Source organism: Mus musculus, chromosome 12, assembly GCF_000001635.26.
Source record: "Mus musculus strain C57BL/6J chromosome 12, GRCm38.p6 C57BL/6J".
In the NCBI taxonomy this organism is placed as follows: domain Eukaryota; kingdom Metazoa; phylum Chordata; class Mammalia; order Rodentia; family Muridae; genus Mus; species Mus musculus.
In genome coordinates, this window is record NC_000078.6 from 4841953 (window position 1) to 4862243 (window position 20291).

Below are 20291 nucleotides of genomic sequence, written 5' to 3' on the forward strand. Positions count from 1 at the left end.
TAGGCTTCCCGAATCTATTGGAGCAGAGCCGGCGAAGGGAAGAAACCAATTATTGACGAATTTTCCTCAACCACCTTAAGACCACATTCATCATTCCTCAAAGTTTTACAGCAGGTATATGTATTGGAGGTCTCACCTTTCAAGGTAAAGGACTGCTCCCTGGGGATTCCAACTGAATTAAAGGAGGATCAGCTCTGTGCTGAAGATACAGCGACAGCCTGAATGGTGAATGCTATAGAAGGAATGAATGAATTCTTTTACCTCTACCCAAACCAAACCAGGATCTAAAAAGATACTTTTGTCCTTCCCCAATCCGAATTCCGCTTCCTTGGTCCTGGGACTTGAATCCAGGGAAGCCAGGGCCTGTTCACTCACGCTAAGCTAACAGAGGTTACGTCCATGGCCCCTAGGAAGATACATTGGGAGGAGAAAACATTTGCTTGAAGGCTGAAGGAGACTTTAAGAAATGCCCCCCACCCCCATCTTTTCTACACCCGTTGCACAGATCTGAATTTGTTTCTGACAAGAGCCAATGGGAGGTGAGTATGGGAGAAGGACCTATTTATTCAAAGGCCCAGAACTGGAACTTGACGCATTTTCCTCAGTTTCTCCATCTCCACTCTTCCAAGTGGCTAGCTCGCAGATACTAGCTTGCCAGGATACAAGGACTAAAGTTGGTGCTCAGAAAAGCTGGTTTACGGTACTGTGCACGTTAGGATCAGAAAAAAACCCGTGTGTGTGCCCTAGAGTCGTCAGGGCTTAAGGCAAACAAACAAACAAAAAAGCTTAAGACACCCCACCCTCCAACCCTGACCCTCACCCCCCTACTGGTTATGGCCTTGGGCAGGTACTTTGAGATCGGGGTAGAACAGATCTGCTACTTGGGCAGGCCTACGAGGCTGGCTTCAGGTAAACGGATGTATTTACATTTTGGGAGTGATATTTTATGGGATTTTTAAATGTGGAGTTCTTGACTCCCCTCTAAACTAAACACTAACTTTTTACACATGTTGACTGTAGAATTCCGATTCCCTCTTGCCAACCAATTTTTTTTTTCTCTGTATAGCCCTGGCTGTCCTGGAACTCACTCTGTAGACCAGGCTGGCCTAGAACTCAGAAATCTGCCTGCCTCTGCCTCCCAAGTGCTGGGATTAAAGGCGTGTGCCACCACGCCCGGCTCTTGCCAACCACTTCTAAGAGAACAGTTGAGACCTGCGTGGGAAAAGAGGTTGAAGCACTTGAGGTGTATTGTGAAGATTTTCGGGCGGTGATTTCGCGGGAACTACAACTCCCAGAAACACTTGCGGCAAAGCCCGCGCTTAATGGCCATCGGAAGGACCCGCCGCTAACGTGACGCACTCAATAGCCAATAGTCTAGAGGCATCTCCGAGGTCCAAAGGCCGAGGCTTCCGTTAGGTGCCCGGGACTTCTGATTCCCGGTCCTGTGACGTGAGCGGCCCCGGGATTTTACGTGTGGGACGGGGAGGCAGAAGACTAAGGTATTTCGTTGTGTGTGTGTGTGTGAAGTGGGTGGCACTTCAGGCCCAGGGATGTAGGCGTGGGGAGAAGTTGAGGGAGAGTTGGAAGAGGACCAGGCTGCAGTAGAAGCAAGCTCACGGTGTGGGTTTTAACAAGTGCCCTTGGGATACACGAGTGATACTTCTGGTAATAGAGCTTAAGGAATATAGCCTTGTTTGTAGTAAGTTAAAGTCGCCTACGAACTTTGAGATGTTTGAACAAACCGAACTAAGAACTTGGTTTAAATTACAAATGATAATAGCCGAGCTTTTGGTTAATTCCAGGAGGCTCTAACGGGATGATCAGTTAAGCTGTTGCCAGTATCTCTGTCTCACGTCTCTCATCCTTCTGGGAAGCTAGATGGGGAGTTTTGGTTTTGGTTTGGTTTTTATCTGGTTTGGTCTTTTTGAGACTGGGTGTCATTTTGCAATCAGTGCTAGCCTAGACCTAGCTGGACTCGAGGCAGTGTGTGTGTGTGTGTGTGTGTGTGTGTGCCTGCGCCCGCGCGCCCGCCTCAGCGTTTGCGCACGCACGTGCACTTGCTTTGGTGCATAGCTGGAAGTCATAGGACAACTTTTGTGAGTTGGTTCTCTCCTGCCACTTTGTGGGGTCCAGGGGTTGGACTCAGGTATAAATAAGGCTTGTGTACAAGCCCCTGATAACTGCTGGGCTATGTTGACTGGCTTTCAGGTTTTGTTTTGTTAAATGATAAGATCCTTACTTGCTTTGGCTTTACTAACCTTACATCAGTGACTCCCAAATCCTTCCCTGTGACTGCCTAAGGTACATCTACTGCTACCTTACAGGCACCTTCATGAAACACGTTTAATACCACTACATAAAACTCATCTAATACTAAATTTTGTCACAGCTTGCAGTATCTCAGTCGGTGGAGTGTTTGCCTAGCATACAGAGGGTTCTGGGTTCCATCCCCTGCACCGCATAAACTGGACCGGTATTATTCTCAATACTCAGGAAGTGCAGGCAGGAGAACAGGAAGCTCTAGGCCTGTCTGGGCTACGTGAGGGTCTGTATGAAAAATAAATACCTTACATACTACACACCTTTCTCATCTTCAAAGCATGCCTGCCTTCTGCATCTCTGACTAATGGTTCAACTCTTTCTCAAGCTAAAATTTTGCATGCTGTCCCTCAAGTATTTTTCAGTCTTCACATTCTGTGAGCGCAGTCTTTCTGTCTTAGAGAAGCGCCTCTGGCATCCAGCACCTCGTCTTCCTCTGGGAAAACAGCTGCACACTTTGTTTCCTCTCTCTTTTTTATTTTATCCTTTTTCTTTTTCCATTTGGTTTGGGGTTTTTGTTTATCTGTCCAACCTCCCCCCCGACCCCACCCCACCCCACACACACACGGGGTTTCTCTGTGTAATCTTGGCTGTCTTGGAACTCACTCTATAGATCAGGTTGGCCTTGAGATCTGTCTGCCTCTGCCTTTCCGGTACAGGGATTAAAAGAATGCACCATCACCGCCTGGCTCCTTTTTTTCCCCTTCTTGCTCTGGCCTGGTTTGCTTTGTCCCAAAGATTGATTGATTGCTGGCCTGGTTTGCTTTGTCCCAAAGATTGATTGATTGATTGATTTAATTAATTAATTTAAGTACAGCTGTCTTCAGACACACCAGAAGAGGGCATCAGATCTCATTACAGATGGTTATGAGGGCATCAGATCCCATTACAGATGGTTGCGAGCCACCATGTGGATGCTGGAATTTGAATTCAGGACCTCGGGAAGAGCAGTCAGCGCTCTTAACTGCTGAGCCATCTCTCCAGCCCTTGCCTTTTTTTTTTTGTTTTTCGAGACAGGGTTTCTCTGTGTAGCCCTGGCTGTCCTGGAACTCACTCTGTAGACCAGGCTGGCCTCGAACTCAGAAATCCGCCTGCCTCTGCCTCCCGTGTGCTGGGATTAAAGGTGTGCGCCACCACACCGGGCTTGGTTTGTTTTTTCTGAGGTGGGGCACACATACTACAGCAGATCTGTGGAAGTCGCAGGACAGCTTTTGTGAGTTTGTTCTTTCCCTTAACTTTGTGGGATTCTGAGACTGACCTCAGGTTTTATGGCAAACACTATTTATTTATTTATTTATTTATTTATTTATTACATGTGAGTACACTGTAACTGTCTTCAGACACTCCAGAAGAGGGAGTCAGATCTCATTACGGGTGGTTGTGAGCCACCATGTGGTTGCTGGGATTTGAACTTGGGACCTTCAGAAAAGCAGTCGGGTGCTCTTACCCACTGAGCCATCTCACCAGTCCTATGGCAAACACTTTTATGGGCTAAGTCAACCCACTGACTCTTTGTGCACCTTATGGTTGTGGTGTTCAGACTCTTCCCCCTCCCCCCATGTGACTCTGGTCGGCCTGTATCTCCCTCCCACCCCCAAGATAGATAGATAGATAGATAGATAGATAGATAGATAGATAGGTAGATAGGTAGTAGATAGGTAGGTAGGTAGATAGGTAGTAGATAGGTAGATAGGTAGGTAGATAGGTAGGTAGGTAGATAGGTAGGTAGGTAGATAGGTAGGTAGATAGATAGGTAGGTAGGTAGGTAGGTAGGTAGGTAGGTAGAGGCTTATGCTGCCCTTTACTCTCAGAGATCCTGCTACCTCTGCCTCCTTTAGGACCAAAACAGATCAAGTTAGAAAGTTGTATCTGTAGCAAATAACACAGGCCCTTAATGTCTTGATGCTTTTTGAAAGAACTTCACTCCTTTTACTTTGGGTGCTAGGGATTGGACCTAGGGTTTTGAGCATCTGAGGCTGGAATCTACCAATGACCCACATCCTCAGATTCAGAAGGACTTTTTTATATGCTGAAGGTATATGTTCGGTAGTTGGGTTTGGGAATAGAAAAGTGATTTAAAAAAAAACAAACAAAAAAACAGCAAAATAACCCAGGTGGTTATTAAAGGGTGCACGCCTTTAATCCCAGCACTTGGGAAGGAAACGGGTCTCTGTGAGGTCGAGGCCAGTCTGCTCCACAGAGTGAGTTCCAGGACAGCCAGGGCTACAGAGAGAAACCCTGCCTCACCTCCCTCCCAGATCAGAACAACAAAATAAAAAGCCAAAATGAGGGTCATCAGGGTGACCCAGCAGGTCAGGATGACTGCTGCCAAGCCTAACATCTAAGTTCACATCCAGGACCCATATGGTGGAAGGCAAGAACCAACTCCCAAAGGTTGTTTGCTGACCTCCATGTGTGTGTGTGTGTATGTGTGTGTGTGTGTGTGTGTGTGTGTGTGTGTGTGTTTGTGTGTGTATGTGTGTTTGTGTGTGTATGTATGTATGTATGTATTTGGGTTGTTGAGACAGGGTTTCTCTGTGTAGCCCTGGCTGTCCTGGAACTCACTCTGTAGACCAGGCTGGCCTCGAACTCAGAAATCAGCCTGCCTCTGCCTCCCAAGTGCTGGGATTAAAGGCGTGTGCCACCACTGCCCACCTTAGCCCTTTGATCCTTCAGAGACATTTCAGGATACATTTTTTTCTAAACATTGCAAAAGAATTTTAGAGATCTATCTGTCTTTGTTAAACACAGACAATAAGCTAGTTGGGTGGAACCCTGCTCAAAATTACACCTCCCACCGTGCCTGAGCCTACCCTTGCTCTGTTCTAGATGGATCCTGAACTCAGGAAACCATCTGCCTTTGTAAGCATGAACAGAACACTCAGCTGGTTGGGGTCCTGTGACCACCACTCCCTAAGTCTCTTTATCTCCATCCTTAGTAATTTTCTAACAAATCGGCTCACGGCTCAGCTGCTTTTGTTCCTTTAGAGTTGTGAAACCCCTCATAATTCATTTTGCATACTTTTTTTTTTTGCATGTTTGAGAATATGTTTTCAAACTCAAGTATTTAGAGCTCTTTCCTGTATCCTTAAGGGCTGTCCTGAAGGTCCCAGTACTTACCATTCTGCTGAGACAGAGCTATACTCCTGGTGTTTCTAATTATCATGGAGTCATAAACAAGGAGGGCATTCCTCAGGAGAAAAGAGGCCTCCACTGCTGTGGACCCAGAGAGTATGTTCATTATTACACAAGCAAGCCTGACACCCACGGCAGCCATTGACATTCCTGGAAGCTCACACTGGAGCCCTGTCCTAGGGGCAGGAACCATGTCAGTCTGTCTCGATTAGGGCCATGCTGGCCTTGGCACCCAGCCTTTACACATTCACTGATCCGTGTTGGGGAAACTGCCTGCTGATAGGCATGGGGTCTAGTTCACAGATGGAGCAGTTGCCTAGCATGTCCAGGTCCTGGATCCAACCCTCAGGGGTGAACAAAAAATGATTAATATTCTTTGACTGTTTAAAAGCTACGATTTTTTTAAGTCTTAAAACTCTTTATGAACTAAGTATATTTTTATATATTAATATTTTACTATAAGAAGATAATTTGGATATATGATTATTAAAAAGAATTCCCTCCAAATACAGAAATTGAAAAGACCACTTTGTCTCTCTCTCTTTTTTTTTTAAAGATTTATTTTATTTATTATATGTAAGTACACTGTAGTTGTCTTCAGACACACCAGAAGAGGGCATCAGATCTCATTATGGGTGGTTATGAGCCACCATGTGGTTGCTGGGATTTGAACTCCCAACCTTCAGAAGAACAGTCGGTGCTCTTACCCACTGAGCCATCTCACTAGCCCCCCCCCTTTTTTTTAAAGATTTATCTATTTATTACATGTAAGCACACCAGACACACCAGAAGAGGGCATCAGATCTCACTCATTACAGATGGTTGTGAGCCACCATGTGGTTGCTGGGATTTGAACTCAGGACCTTTGGAAGAGCAGTCAGTGCTCTTACCCGCTGAGCCATCTCTCCAGCCCCCATTTTGTCTCTTATGCCACCTTAGTTTACTATCCACTGTGAACAGTTTACACGCTGCATGTGCATGTTATCCCTGACCTTTCCCTCAGTGTTTATAAACACACACACACATGAGTAGACACATAATGGTGCATGTTTTTCCTAAGTAGCGCATATTTAGGGTTATCATATGAGTTCCAGTCTTCCTTGAGGTTTCTCACTTACGGAAGTTACCTTTTCACTGTCTGAGCTCTTACCCAGGCTGGCCTCAGAGAGCTTTAGGTGATGGCCTGCCTCAGCTTCTTGAGAACCTGGGCCTAGAGTGGGTACCTGCCTGCCTCCGAATGCTCTGAAACAGTTCCTCATGTCGTGGTGACTCCCAACCATAGAATCATTTTTGTTGCTACTTCATAACTAATTTTGCTACTGTTGTGAGTCATGATATGTGGGTTTTCTAATGGTCTTAGGTTCAACCCCACACCAAAGGTTGAGGTCGACAGGTTCAGAATCATCGGTCTAATTTCTTCTGTAGTGACATAACTCATTTTTATTTATTGCTTTAGATATCGCACATGCTAAGCAATCCGTCTCTTGAGGAACATCGCTTCAAGTTCTGAACTTCCTGTCAGGGTCTCCTGCAGTGCAAGCTGGCCTCGCACTCGCTGTAGAGCTAATGCTGGCCTAGAATTCCTGACCCTCCTGCCTTTTACTTACTCCAAGGAACTGAGAATATGGACCTGAACCTGGATTTACGTTTGCTCTATGAGTGGTTGAACCCGGCACCAGAACATGCCAGGCAGTGCTCCACCACTGAGTTACGTGCTTACACTAGGCTTTTACCCTTGCAAAGATGGTTGCTATGGACATTTATATATGTGATTGGCTTACGTGGTATGGTAAAATAGTCTTATATTTTGCAGATTTGGTTATTCGTTGTTTATTCATTTAGGTCTTTAACCATCTGGAGTTTATTTTGTTGTAATTTTTTTTTTAACATTTTGGAGCTTTTGGTTTTATTATCTAAAATAAAAGTTATTCATTCATGCAACATGGTGGTGTGTGCCTTTAATCCCAACACTCAGGAGGCAGAGGCAAAGGCAAGCAGATCTCTATGAGTTCAAGGCCAGCTTGGTCTACAAAACAAGTTCTAGGACATTCAGAGCCACCTAATAGGAGGACCTTGTCTTAGGCTGGAGAGGTGGCTCACAACCATCTGTAATGGGATCCAATGCCCTCTTCTGGTGTGGCTGAAGACAGCTACAGTGCACTCACATACATTAAATAAATAAATAAATAAATAAATAAATAAATAAATAAATAAATCTAAAAACAACCACAAAAAAACCCCTATATGGCTCAGGCTACCCTTGGACCTCCAGTCCACTCTTGAATACCTGCCTACTTTCCTTCATTGTACAGCTCATAGAAAGACTACTCACAACATTTTAGTATCAAACTTGTTGTTAATAAAGTTCTAATGCAGGAAGCTGCAGGGATCGGGGAGTTAAGCACTTGTCTAGCATGCACAAGGCCCTGGGTTTGATACCCAGAGCCACACAAAAAGATAAAATTAAAACTCCTGTACTGATGACTCATAGGAATGTAAGGATTATGTTTGCTTTCCCTTCACTCTAACATAGAGCTTAGATGTGAATCTGAAAGCCTTAGGCAAGATTGCCTGTGGTGATCAACTAGCTGGCCTAGAACTCACTTTGTAGACCAGGCTGGTCTCAGACTCACTGAGATTCTCCTGCCTTAGTCTCTTGAGTGGCATTAAAGGTGTGCCCCACCACGCCCCTTTGTAACTTTCCTCCCTAATCATTTCAGATAGCCTTTGTCCGAAAGGATGGAGCTGGGAAACGGAAAACTGCCTAGGACAGGACTGAACTCACTGAACCAAGCAGTCCATCCAACCTGGGGCCTGGCCTGGACTGATGGGAATCGTGTAGTCCTGACTGACTTACAGCTTCATAGTGGAGAGGCCAAGTTCGGGGACTCCCGTGTCATTGGAAGGTTTGAATCTGTCTGTGGGGTTTGCTGGGCACCAGTCAGAACAGTGCGCTCGCCGGCTCTGCTTGCCATCCAGCACAGGAAGCTTGTCTCCGTGTGGCAGCTGTGTCCCAGCACTGCAGGAGCAAGCAAATGGCAGGCGTCTCAGACCTCTGAGGTCAGGGAGTCACTCCCTATCCTTCCTCGGGGCTGCGTGTGGCACCCAAAGGATGCTGTCCTGACCGTGTTGACTGCGCAGGGTGTCTCCATTTTTCCTAACGTCCACCAAGATGGTTCCAGGGTAAAAGTGGACGTCAACACCAAGGGCCGCGTTTACTGTGCTTGTTGGACCCTGGATGGCCAGCGGCTGGTGGTGGCAATAGACAGCAACCTTCATTCGTATATCTGGGACAGTTCTCAGAAGTCCCTTCACAGCTGCTCCTTCTGCCCAGTGTTTCCTGTGAATTGCTCCATCCGCTCCATCGAAGCCACCGGGAACTCGCAGGTTGCTATAGCCACCGAACTTCCACTCCATAAGCTTTGTAGCTTAAATGCATCTGAAGCCTTGGACGGTCCACCCAACGGTGACGATGGCTCTGTTCATACTCGCCCTGTAGATGAGCAGGTAGCCACTATGGACATGAATTCTGGAGTGACAGTTTCTCCCTTCTCAGTGCCTCTGGATCTGACTCACATACATTTCAACCCATCACAAGCTGAACAGAGTTCTCTTATTTGTTTAAGAAAAAAGGACTACTTGACAGGAACTGGCCAAGATTCTTCACATTTGATCCTGGTAACCTTTAAGAAAGCAATTACCATAACAAAAAAGGTCGCTATTCCTGGCATCCTGGTTCCTGATTTAATAGCATTTAACCTGACAGCAGAGCTAGTGGCCGTGGCTTCCAATACGTGTAACGTAATTTTGATCTATTCGGCCGCTCCATCTTCTATGCCAAATATCCAGCAAATTCAGTTAGAGAGTAATGAAAGACCAAAGGGCATATGTTTCTTGACAGACAGACTATTATTAATTGCTGTAGGGAAACAAAAGCCCAGTGAAGCAGCCTTTCTTCCTTCTTCAGAATACGGTCAGTATACTGTTCGTCTGATAGTTAGAGAAATGGCCCAGGGAAGCGAATCTTCTGGAACATCTGCTGAGAGTCAGGGCGCTTACTCCGACTTCACTGCTTTGTTAAGTAAAGCAGATAGAGAAAAGTTCACTGACAGCCTTTCCCCAGGGTCGAGTCCCCTGAGCCAGGGGCTCTTGCTAACACCTAACTCCAGTACTCAGAGTGGGAGGTCTGGAAGAGCCCTTATTCAAGAAATTAAAAGTCCCTTGTCCCCTCTGTCCAGTGATTCCGTTGTCCATGAAACCCTTCACAGGCCCCCCTGGCTTTGCCCAGCATTGCCTAGACCCAGCAGGACCCCAGAGCACACCAGCACCCCAGAACTGAATTCACCTCAAAGGGAGAACTTACAAAAAGAAAAGGAAACGTGCCCACTTTCCAGAGAGCTGGAAATCCTCTCTCGACACCTGGTTGCGATGCAGCAGTATCTTTCTGAACTCACGGGTTTTCTACACAAGGAGAAGCGCGTCGCCCCCGCATATCCACCCTCGCAGGATGCTCCATATGTTCACCTCATTTACCAGGTACAGTCTTTCTTGAGGAACTTCCACTATACAGGAAGCTCTGGAATCCAGTCTGTCCTGCCAGCAACGCTGTGGGGACGGTGGGGAGGGCGGGAGAGTGAAGCCCAGTGACCTGTTAGAGCAGTTTGGCATTCCTTTGCACAGTTAGATGGATGGTAGCCTACCAAAAGTTCTCACACAGGTTTTTGCCTGACTTTATCATATCCTTGGTGTGAAGATTAATGACTACACTTTGTTGACTTATATTTAGGGAAGAAAAATAGGGTTAGTTGTGTCTGTTCATTGTGAAAACCGTGTGTGTGTGTGTGTGTGTGTGTGTGTGTGTGTGTGTGTGTGTGAGGGGGGGGCGGGGAGAGAGATAGAGAGATATCACTTAAAATGTTTTAAGAGAATTGGTTCTAAGAAGTGAAGTGCAAATTTGAAGAGCTTATTTCTACAAGTTTTTGTTTGTTTGTTTGAGATCGGATCTCATGCAGCTCAGGCTGGCCTTTCAAGGATGACAGTAAACTTCTTGGGCAGTGTATGTGTGTGCTCATGGGAGTCACATGCATGTGACATTGGGTCTGTCTGGAGGGAAGGCTTCCAGTCGACCAGCTTTCTCAAGGAACCTGGATCTCATTGATTTGGCCAGTGAGTTCAAGGTCACCTGTCCCCATCTCTGCCAGCACCTATCCTGCTTTCTTTTTTTTTTTTCCATGTAACTCTGGCTCTAATGCTAAGACACCAAGGTACTTATCCTTCTGCCTTCACCTCTGAAGTACTGGTGCTATAGGTGTGTGCCTCAACACCTGGGTTTATGCTGTGCTGGGGACCAACTAAGAGTCTTGTGTGTGCTAAACTAACCTCTACCATTTGAGGAGAACTGCTCATTTAATACCGTTTTCTACTTGTATTTAAAAAGCTATTAGGAGGAATAGCTGAAGAGAGCAATGGTGCTATATTCATATGCATAAAATAAATAAATAAATCTTTAAAAAAAAAAAACTATTAGGAGCTGGAGAGGTGGTGGTTAAGAACATGAACTAGTCTGACTCCTTTAATCCCAGCACTTGAGAGGCAGAGGCAGGAGGATATCTGTGAGTTAGAGGCTAGCGTGGTCTACATGGTGAGTTCCAGGCCAACCAGGCCTATGTAGTGAGATCCTTTCTCTCTCAAAAAAGAAAAGAAAAGAAAAATCTCTTGAAAGGAAGAAGGGAGGGAGAGAAGAGGGGAGGGAGGGAGGGAGGGAGGGAGGGAGGGAGGGAGGGAGGGAGGGAGGGAGGGAGGGAGGGAGGATGGACGGACGGACGACCATGCACTGCTTTCCTCGAGGACCAGAGTTTGGTTCCTAGCACTCAGAACTTCAGCTCCAGGGGATGCCAGCCCTCTTCTGACCTCTTCTGGTGCACATGTGGTGTACAGACACACGTACAGCAAAATACTCGCGCACACAATTAATCTGACTCATTTCACTGAGCCAGACCTCCAGTTCCACTGTAACACTGTTTGCCAAACACTTTTTTTTAAAGATTTATTTATTTATTTCATGTATGTGAGTACACTGTTGCTGTCTCAGATACACCAGAAGAGGCCATCAGATCCCATTACAGATGGTTGTGAGCCACCATGTGGTTTGGTTGCTGGGATTTGAACTTCGGACCTCTGGAAGAGCAGTCAGTGCTCTCAACCGCTGAGCCATCTCTCCAGCCCTGTTCGTCAAATAATACTTAATGAAGATCATGTTTAAATAATAATTAAGAGTAATGTAAGCCGGGCGTGGTGGCACACGCCTTTAATCCCAGCACTCGGGAGGCAGAGGCAAGCTGATTTCTGAGTTCGAGGCCAGCCTGGTCTACAGAGTGAGTTCCAGGATAGCCAGGTCTACACAGAAAAACCCTGTCTCGAAAAACCAAAAAAAAAAAAAAAAAAGTATAATGTAAACGTAACTTTTCTTTATCATTCCTTGTATGTGTGTTTGTATTTAACATGTATGTGTGGGGTGGGCATGCATGTAGAGGTTAGAGGACAGCTGTCAACGATCAGAAGCTGGGTATGGTAGCGCACACCTATGGTGTGAGTATTGAAGAGGCAGAGACTGATGAAGCTCTTGAGTTTGAGGCCAGACTGGGTTACAGAGCCAATTGCAGACCAGCCAGGACTATACAGTGAGACTGTCTTAAAACCAAAAAAGTCAGTTCTCTCCTTCCTTCCACCTTGAGTCTAGGGATTGAACCTGGGTTATCGTAACCTAAGTGGCCAGTGCTTTTTCCCACTGAGCCATCTCACTGGCCTAGTACCTTAGCAATGGAACTTTTGCTGTGATGAAACACCATGACAAAAAACAGCCTGCGGAGAAGAGGGTTTATTTCACACATCGTTCCATAGAACAGCTCATCAGAAGAAGAATTGAGCTCATCGGCCTGATAGTCAGGAACCTGGAGGCAGAAGCTGATGCAGAAGCCATGGAGGGGTGCTGCTTACTGGCTTGCTCCCCATGGCTTGCTCAGCCTGCTTTCTCACAGACCTAGGACTACCAATGCAGGAATGGCCCCACCCACAATGGGCTGGGCCCTCCCCATCAGTCACTAACTAAGAAAATGCCCTACTGTCTTGCACACAGCCCAATCTTTTTATTTATTTTATATATATATATATATATATATATATATATATGTATATATGTATATGTATATGTATATATGTATATATACACACACACACACACACACACATATACACTGTAGCTGTCTTCAGACACACCAGAAGAGGGCATCGGATCCCATTACAGATGGTTATGAGCCACCATGTGGTTGCTAGGATTTGAACTCAGGACCTCTGGAAGAGCAGTCAGTGCTCTTAACCGCTGAGCCATCTCTCCAGCCCACACAGCCCAATCTTATGCCAGCATTTTCTCAGTTGAAGTGCCTTCCTCTCGAGTAACTATACCTTGTGCCAAGTTGACATAAAACTAGCCAGCATACCTGGCCCTAGAAGTAATATTTTTATTATGTGTTCATAATTATGCTTTTAAGCTCATAATGAGTCTTGTTAGAACTGTAACAATTTAAAGATATTTCCCTCTAGGTATATTTTAAATCACTTCTAAAAATGACTTCACTCTTTCGTGACTTCAAAGAGTGTGTGTTTTGAGATAGGGTCTCACTGTGTAAGCCTGGGCTGGCCTCAGCTTGCCTTGTAGATCAGGCTGGCCTTAAACTCCCAGAGCTCTGCCTGCCTCTGCTCCCCAGCCCCCAGTGCTGGCTTGGAGGTGTGTCCCAGCTCCCTCTACATTGTTCTGAAGAGATGTCGTTTTATTGCTTTAACAGTCAGCTAACCATGTTCCCTTTTACTTGGAGAACCCTTGTTCTGTAGGTCCCACTGAGAGAAGAGCTGTGCTTCTCTGCGATGGCAAGCTGAGGCTCAGTACCGTTCAACAGATGTTTGGCCTCCACCTTGTTGAAATGCTGCATGGTGGGTGAAAGCCAGAGCACCCTCTCCATCCCTTCTGTTCTGAAGCTTCAGGAATGGAAATGGAACTGTCCAGCCGTTCAAGGAGTTCACTAAATAGTTAAAAAATATGATTAGTTGCCTACTAGATACTCAGGCCTACTAAAATGCACACCTTATAAAAAGGGAAACTGAGCTGCAAGGCAGTGTGTAGCTGCAGTGTACCTGTTGCAATCTAGTGCACCAGTCACGGAAACACTACAGTGTTGGTGGAGTTGACATTCTCACGTGGAGGAAATGGGGGGCGGGGGGGAAGCTGTGAAAGACAGAATGACACAGTGAGGCCATGTTAGCAAGGCCTACCTGATGCCCTACTCACACGAGGAATATGGCTGCTTGCTTGCTTGCTTGCTTTTTTTTTTTTTTTTGTAGCCTCTGCTGTCCCGGTTGGAACTCATTCTGTAGATCAGGCTGGTCTCAAACTTACAGAATTCCCAAGTGCTGTGACTAAAAGCGTGCACCACCACATTGAACATAAGACATTTTATTTTTCCCTTTAGCATTCTAACATTTTTCTGTTTTGACAGATACATTTATAGTTTGGCTTTACAATTGCCATTTTTGACAGATAGGTTAGTATTAATTCTAAGGTATACCATTTTTATTTCCTAATATATCCTTGTTATATATTTTTTTAATTAATTAATTAATTAATTAACTTATTTATTTATTTATTTATTTATTTATTTTGTTTTTTGAGACAGGGTTTCTCTGTGTAGCCCTGGCTGTCCTGGAACTCACTCTGTAGACCAGGCTGGCCTCGAACTCAGAAATCAGCCTGCCTCTGCCTCCCAAGTGCTGGGATTAAAGGCGTGCACCACCACACCCCGCTTTTGTTTTATTTTTAAACATTTATTATTATCTTTTTATTTTATGTGTTTCTCCAGGCATGGATATGCATGTAGTACCCATGGAGGCCAGAAGAGGGCACTAAATCCTCTGTGACTGGTGTTACTGATGTATGTTCCCCTCATGCATTTGCTAGGAACTTAGCCCAGGTCCTCTGGAGGAAGAGCTGGTGCTCTTACCTGCCGAGCCACCTCTCCAGCTCTATTTCTATTTTCTATGTACGAGGGTTTTACCTCTACACCATGGGCACACTGGCCTAGGAGATGAGGGTATTGGACTGTCTTCTGTCTGTCCTTGAAAGGCCCTGAAAGCTCGCCATGCACACACACACACACACACACACAGAGGCAGGTCACTTAGACTTGTAAAGTAAAATAAAAATTACAGATTTAGCCGGGCAGTGGTGGCATACACCTTTAACCCCAGACACAGAAACCCTGTCTCGGAAAAAAAACAAAAACAAACAAATTACAGATTTAAGTCATTTTCTTTTTTAAAAAGGGATTTATTCGGGGGGGGGGGGGTTGTGAGATGGTTCAGTGGTTAAGAGCACCGCTTGATTTTCCAGAGGTCTTGAGTTCAATTCCCAGCAACCACATGGTGACTCACAACCTCCATGGACCTGGTGGCCTCTTCTGGAGTGTCTGAAGACAGCTACAGTATATTCACATACATAAAATAAATCTTTAAAAAAAAAGGATTTATTCATTTATTATGTATACAATGTTTTGCCTGCATGTATGCCTGTGCACCAGAAGAGGGCACCAGGTTTCATTATAGAAACCTGGGAATTGAACTCAGGACCTCTGGAAGAACAGACATTGCTCTTAACCTTTGAGCCATCTCTCCAGCCCCAGTCACTTTCCGTTTTAACCATTATAAATAACACTAAGAAAACCTTCCTACATATTTGTCTTTTACTTTTTGGAGTGCGCATTTTTCAGAAGTAAAGCACAAGTCTCTGAGACTTGAAGGAACCAGAGACGGTCCAAGTACATGTCACACTACAAACCAGGCTTTTTCAAGCCACTGGCTCACTTCTAGCTGGCTCACCCTCCTTGGGTAGCGGATGGGTCCTCCTCCGTCCTAATGTGTACAGACGAATATTTGCATGATGTTATGTACACAGCCCCATATGACACATGTCAGTCCCTCAGAAAACTGTATGTCCTTAGCTTTAAGAGACCCGCTTGAGGTGGGTGTCTTTCACACCCATTTCCTGCACTGCCCTGTGCTCTGACCTTAACACAACTCTTCATCTTCATATTTTATGGAAAGTGTTTGTTAGATGATGGCGTATATAAGGGTTTATATCAACTACTGAACCTCCCTCTGTAGTAGTCCCGGGTAGTAGTACAGGTGACCCAGCCCTAGAGGCTCTCATGATTGCCAGTTTGCAGCCAGCCTGGTACCAGAGCAGCTCCAGCTCCACCTGCGACCTAACTTCAGCAGTAACGACGTCTTGCAGTCATCTGTCCTTACAGAATCGTGTGTTGCCTGACGTGCTCTGTTCTTAATTGCCTTTGTAGACTCCCACTGGATCCTCCTCTCTGCTGACAGCCAAGGTTTCATCCCATTAACTTTCAAGGCTGCCCAGACAGTCGTGGTAAGAGATGGCAGCCTGTCCAAGCCAAAGGGAGCTAGGGGCCCTCTTTCTCACAATCAGGATCCTGGTCCTCCACCTGAAGTCTTCAGAAACCTTGCTACCCAGAATGTAGACACGGCTGGCAGTTTCGACAGTGTGACCTGATGTCTGGTTTGCAGCACGAATATGCTGCCATATTCTCCCCAGGCTGTGTGCTTCCTTCCTTCCGGGCAGCAGGGCAAATGGCTGCTTATGTATTCATGACTGTGTCACTTTGAGGACAAAGTTCTAAGACTGAAACAGCAACACCGCATGGGCATATAGACTGTACTTTATGATTGCCCCCAGGCCCCGTGTTAGCGCTGCCTACGTGTGTTCTTAGGATACAGTGGAGTAGCTGTGTTAGTGCTGCCTACCAGTGTTCTTAGGATGCACTGGACGCCGCTGGTCTTCTTGCTCTACAGATGCAGGTGAGAAGGGCTGCTGGGGAGCCTGTGCTGCAACACAGCCTTTTTTTTTTTTTTTTTTTTTTTTTGGTTTTTCGAGACAGGGTTTCTCTGTGCAGCCCTGGCTGTCCTGGAACTCACTTTGTAGACCATGCTGGCCTCGAACTCAGAAATCCACCTGCCTCTGCCTCCCAAGTGCTGGGATTAAAGGCGTGCGCCACCACGGCGCTGTGTTGCTACAACACAGCCTTTTAATCCAGGTCCTGAGGTAGCAGGGATCCCGAGCACTTCCGCTCTCAGGACTGTCTGGATCAGGAAGTTCTGAGGCTGGCCGGCCCTCTCCAGATCTAAAAACAACCAAACCTCTTGCTCCTGTACACAATTCTGAATGACAGAGGTCCAGATACTACTACAATGTGTCTGGGCAAATTTTTAATAAACTGCCAAGATTCGACCCTCCTGGGAGTGCCAATGATCGAGGCCACTCGCCTGGGAGACCACGCCTTGCTCTCTGGCCTCGCTGTTCGAGTGCTCTCCTCCAGATGTATTCTTTTATTCTCCAGTTTGAGGATCATAAAAATTCCCAATCCTTCCATTTGTTTGTTTATAAACCGGGGGCTCAGACCTATCCAGAACATGCCAGACAGGTACCCTGCTTTCTCTGAGTGGTGTGCCCCCGGCCCGACTTGCCACTTTAACTTTGGTATTTTTCTCTAAACTCCTTTCAAATCTAAGAGACCAGTGTAGGATTAGAAAGTATTTTCAGGGGCTGGTGAGATGGCTCAGTGGGTAAGAGCACCCGACTGCTCTCCCGAAGGTCAGGAGTTCAAATCCCAGCAACCACATGGTGGCTCACAACCATCTGTAACAAGATCTGACTCCCTCTTCTGGAGTGTCTGAAGACAGCTACAGTGTACTTACATATAATAAATAAATAAATCTTTAAAAAAAAAAAAAGAAAGTATTTTTAAAAGCTGAAAGTTTTACAAAAATCTAAACAAGTTCTAGAAACCCTCAGTTTGTGTATACTCGATAAGGCACCGGCTTAGCACGGGGAGAAAGACCCTGATCCCTTAAACTGCACCTAGCTGTTAGGTCAGGCCCTGCAGCCAGCAGACTGGGGGGGGGGGGGGGTCGCGGCAGCACATCTGCAGTGCCTTGCTTCAGCCATTGAGACTCCATTAACCCGTGTACTCCCCCTCCTTTTACCTTTAAAAGTACCCAGAGAGGAAATCTCTTGTGCCTTTGGGACCCCTGTCTGTCTGTTGCAGTTTATGAAGATGGAGCTTGGCTAGGAAGGAGCCAAAGGCCTATTTTGTGGTTCAGATACATTAGGCAACTGCTCGGATAATGGACGGAAGGCTGCACGTCTGTCATCAGTGGCCTGGAGAGTGGTGGCTGGGGGTGGGGGGTGGGGTGGAGTGAGGCCTGGCTCCATCTGCAGAGGAAGTGTCTGGGGTGTGATGAAGTCACGGCTATTATGAACACAGAGAGAGGGACTAAGGGACCCTGAGTAAGATTAGTGTGACTGCTCAAGCTGTCCTTTATAATCTCAGGGCAGAAGACTCGCAGTGAGTCTTGGGTACAATCTCAGCCACTGTGACTGTTCTGATCGCTCTGATGCTACAGTCTATGACTATCTGGATGGCACATGATAATTGCCATCTTTATATTTCTTCTGTGGACATAGTGCCGAATGATGATTGCTTCTTTATAATAAATATGATTCCAGCTGATGGCAGCTCTCACACGTTTCCTTGGCCTCTGCTGTTAATACGGTCTTTGGAACAATAGAAGCCAGTTCCAATATTTGCTGGCTTTAGGGAGAAGCACTAAGTCCTTTAGTGTGTTTAATGTCACATTAAAAGACTTTGTAGGGGCTGGGCAGTGCTGATGCACACCCAGCACACAGGAGGCAGAGGCAGGCAGATTTCCGTGAGTTGGAGGCCAGCCTGGTCTACACAGTGAGTTCCAGACTAAAGTGAGGATGTCTTTCTCAAGAGCTGAGACATTACCAGAGCCCTGTCAAGCTCCCTGTGTCTCTTCCTCTGTGTCTGTGTCCCGTCTTCCTCTGTGTCTCTTCCTCTGTCTCTGTGTCCCGTCTCCATAGCACCGAGGGTGAGTGCAGATGTCCTGATTGCTTCCTCATCCCCCCTTTATAAAAGGGGGTCACCACCTTGGGTGCACAATGCTTATTCTCCCCGCCTCCCCAGCCCCCTGCCTGCCATCTTTTCCCGTGTGTATGGTTGATGAATATGTAAATGTGCAGGCGTCCTTGCCATGTGTAGAAGCCAGAGATCAATTCCCCACCCTGTTATGTATGTATGCGAGTTTTACCTTCGAGTCTCAGGATTTTGGATTCCCTGCAACTGGAGTTCTAGATAATAGTGAGCTACCATGTGGGTGCTGGGAACTGAACCCAGGTCCTCAGGGAAAGCAGCCAGTGCTCTTGACCACTGAGCCATCTTTCTAGCTCATCCACCTTGTTTATTTTTGTTTTGTTTTGCTTTGTTTTTGAGACAGTGTCTCTCACTGATCCTGGAGCAAGTCTTCATTTTTGACCAGACTGACCGGCCGTTGAACTCCTAGGATCTGCCTGCCCCCCATCCCCCCACCCCACCCAAACACAGTCTCGCTGTCCCCATCTTCACTTGGGAGTCTTCACGTTCACATAGGAGCATGTTCCCCTCTAGGCCACCTCCCAGCCCCCACCCAGTACTGTCTCTAAGACACATCCTCTTGGTATGCGTGTTATTTTTACTGTTGTGAGTTGGCACAGTTTATGGCACTGCTGGCATGGGCATTTGGTGTTTCCTGTTTTTTGTTTTTTGTTTTTGTTGTTTTTGAGATTATGAACCATATTGCTTTGGGTACTTTTGTAAATCTCTCCATATGCAGATATTTGCGAAGTCCCTCTGTGGTCGACATGACTGAGTACACTGTTGCGCTGTGTGGTTACTAATGACTACACTGTTGCGCTGTGTGGTTACTACACATTGTGTTGTCTTTTGTCCAGGCCAGGCACTATTGTGTGCTCTCCATATGAATATAAGGACTGCTTTATTTTCTTTTCCTATGAAGAATGTTGGGCTAGGAATATAGTTCATAGCTTATTTATGGTTCAGTCCCTACCTGCCTGCCTCCCCTTGTCCCCCCTCCAAAACACTGTCAAGCAGGGTGCATGCCTGTGATCCCAGTATTTGATAGGCTAAGCCAACATTGGTGAATTTGAAGCCAACTTAGAGTATACAGTAAAGTCCTGTCTCACACATAGAAAAAATGATATTTTGCTGTAGGATTTTGGCAGCTACTTTTTTCAGGAGGAAGTATTTTGCGTTGTTCTTGGTCTGCTATAGCAGCGTCTAGTGTTTGTCAACACAGGGGAGGTGACGGGTTCTATTTGGATGCGTGATGGTGAGCCTGCCTGAGAACCGCTCAGAGGCACTGGGTCTGGGAAGCTGAAGCTCGGCAGAGAGCTCTGGGGTGACGGGGATGTGTGAGATCACACTGCTCTGGGAAGGCAGAGAAGATTAAGGAACGCCAGAGTAGCAGAGCAAAGGGGGTTGGGGAGGGGGGGGTCACAATGGTAGTAAGCCAGCCAAGCCAAGGGAGTTTTGAAGTGCAGTGCTCAGCATTAGCTACGTAGCATTGGGGAGTCTCAGTGTACTGGCCACTTGTCATGTTGTTTTAAAGAACCCTGATACAAGTCACACAAGGAAAGAAGGGCTTATTCTAGCTCAGAGACCCGCGCTTTGGAAAACATGGCGACAGGAGCGCAAAACAGCCAGCCACAGTGCATCTGCAACCAGGAAGCAGAGCTCTGCTTGCTCGCTCCGTTCTCTTCAGCCTAAACCCCCAGCCTGTGTAAGGGCGTCACCTCCAGTGGGCAGGTCTTCTCCCCTCAGCTATGCCAGGCAAGTCTAAACCCCTCCAAG

At 46.4% G+C, this 20291-nt stretch overlaps 1 protein-coding gene across 8 annotated transcripts; it reads left to right on the forward strand.

The window, feature by feature from the left end:
• Positions 1-398: 398 nt before the first annotated feature.
• Positions 399-18097, forward strand: Wdcp (WD repeat and coiled coil containing). Of its 8 annotated transcripts, none has more exons than XM_017315049.2 (5): positions 399-539; positions 6911-7238; positions 8175-9990; positions 13326-13440; positions 15855-18097. In XM_017315049.2, exons 3-5 carry the CDS (start codon positions 8194-8196, stop codon positions 16073-16075), a joined length of 2133 nt encoding a protein of 710 aa, XP_017170538.1. In that variant the 5' UTR covers positions 399-539; positions 6911-7238; positions 8175-8193; the 3' UTR covers positions 16076-18097. The 8 variants fall into 8 exon arrangements, with proteins under 8 accessions (XP_017170538.1, XP_017170540.1, XP_017170539.1 ...); XM_017315050.2 differs by lacking the exon at positions 399-539 and adding an exon at positions 1231-1499 and having other exon boundaries at positions 14894-18097; XM_017315048.2 differs by lacking the exon at positions 399-539 and adding an exon at positions 1246-1499.
• Positions 18098-20291: the final 2194 nt, after the last annotated feature.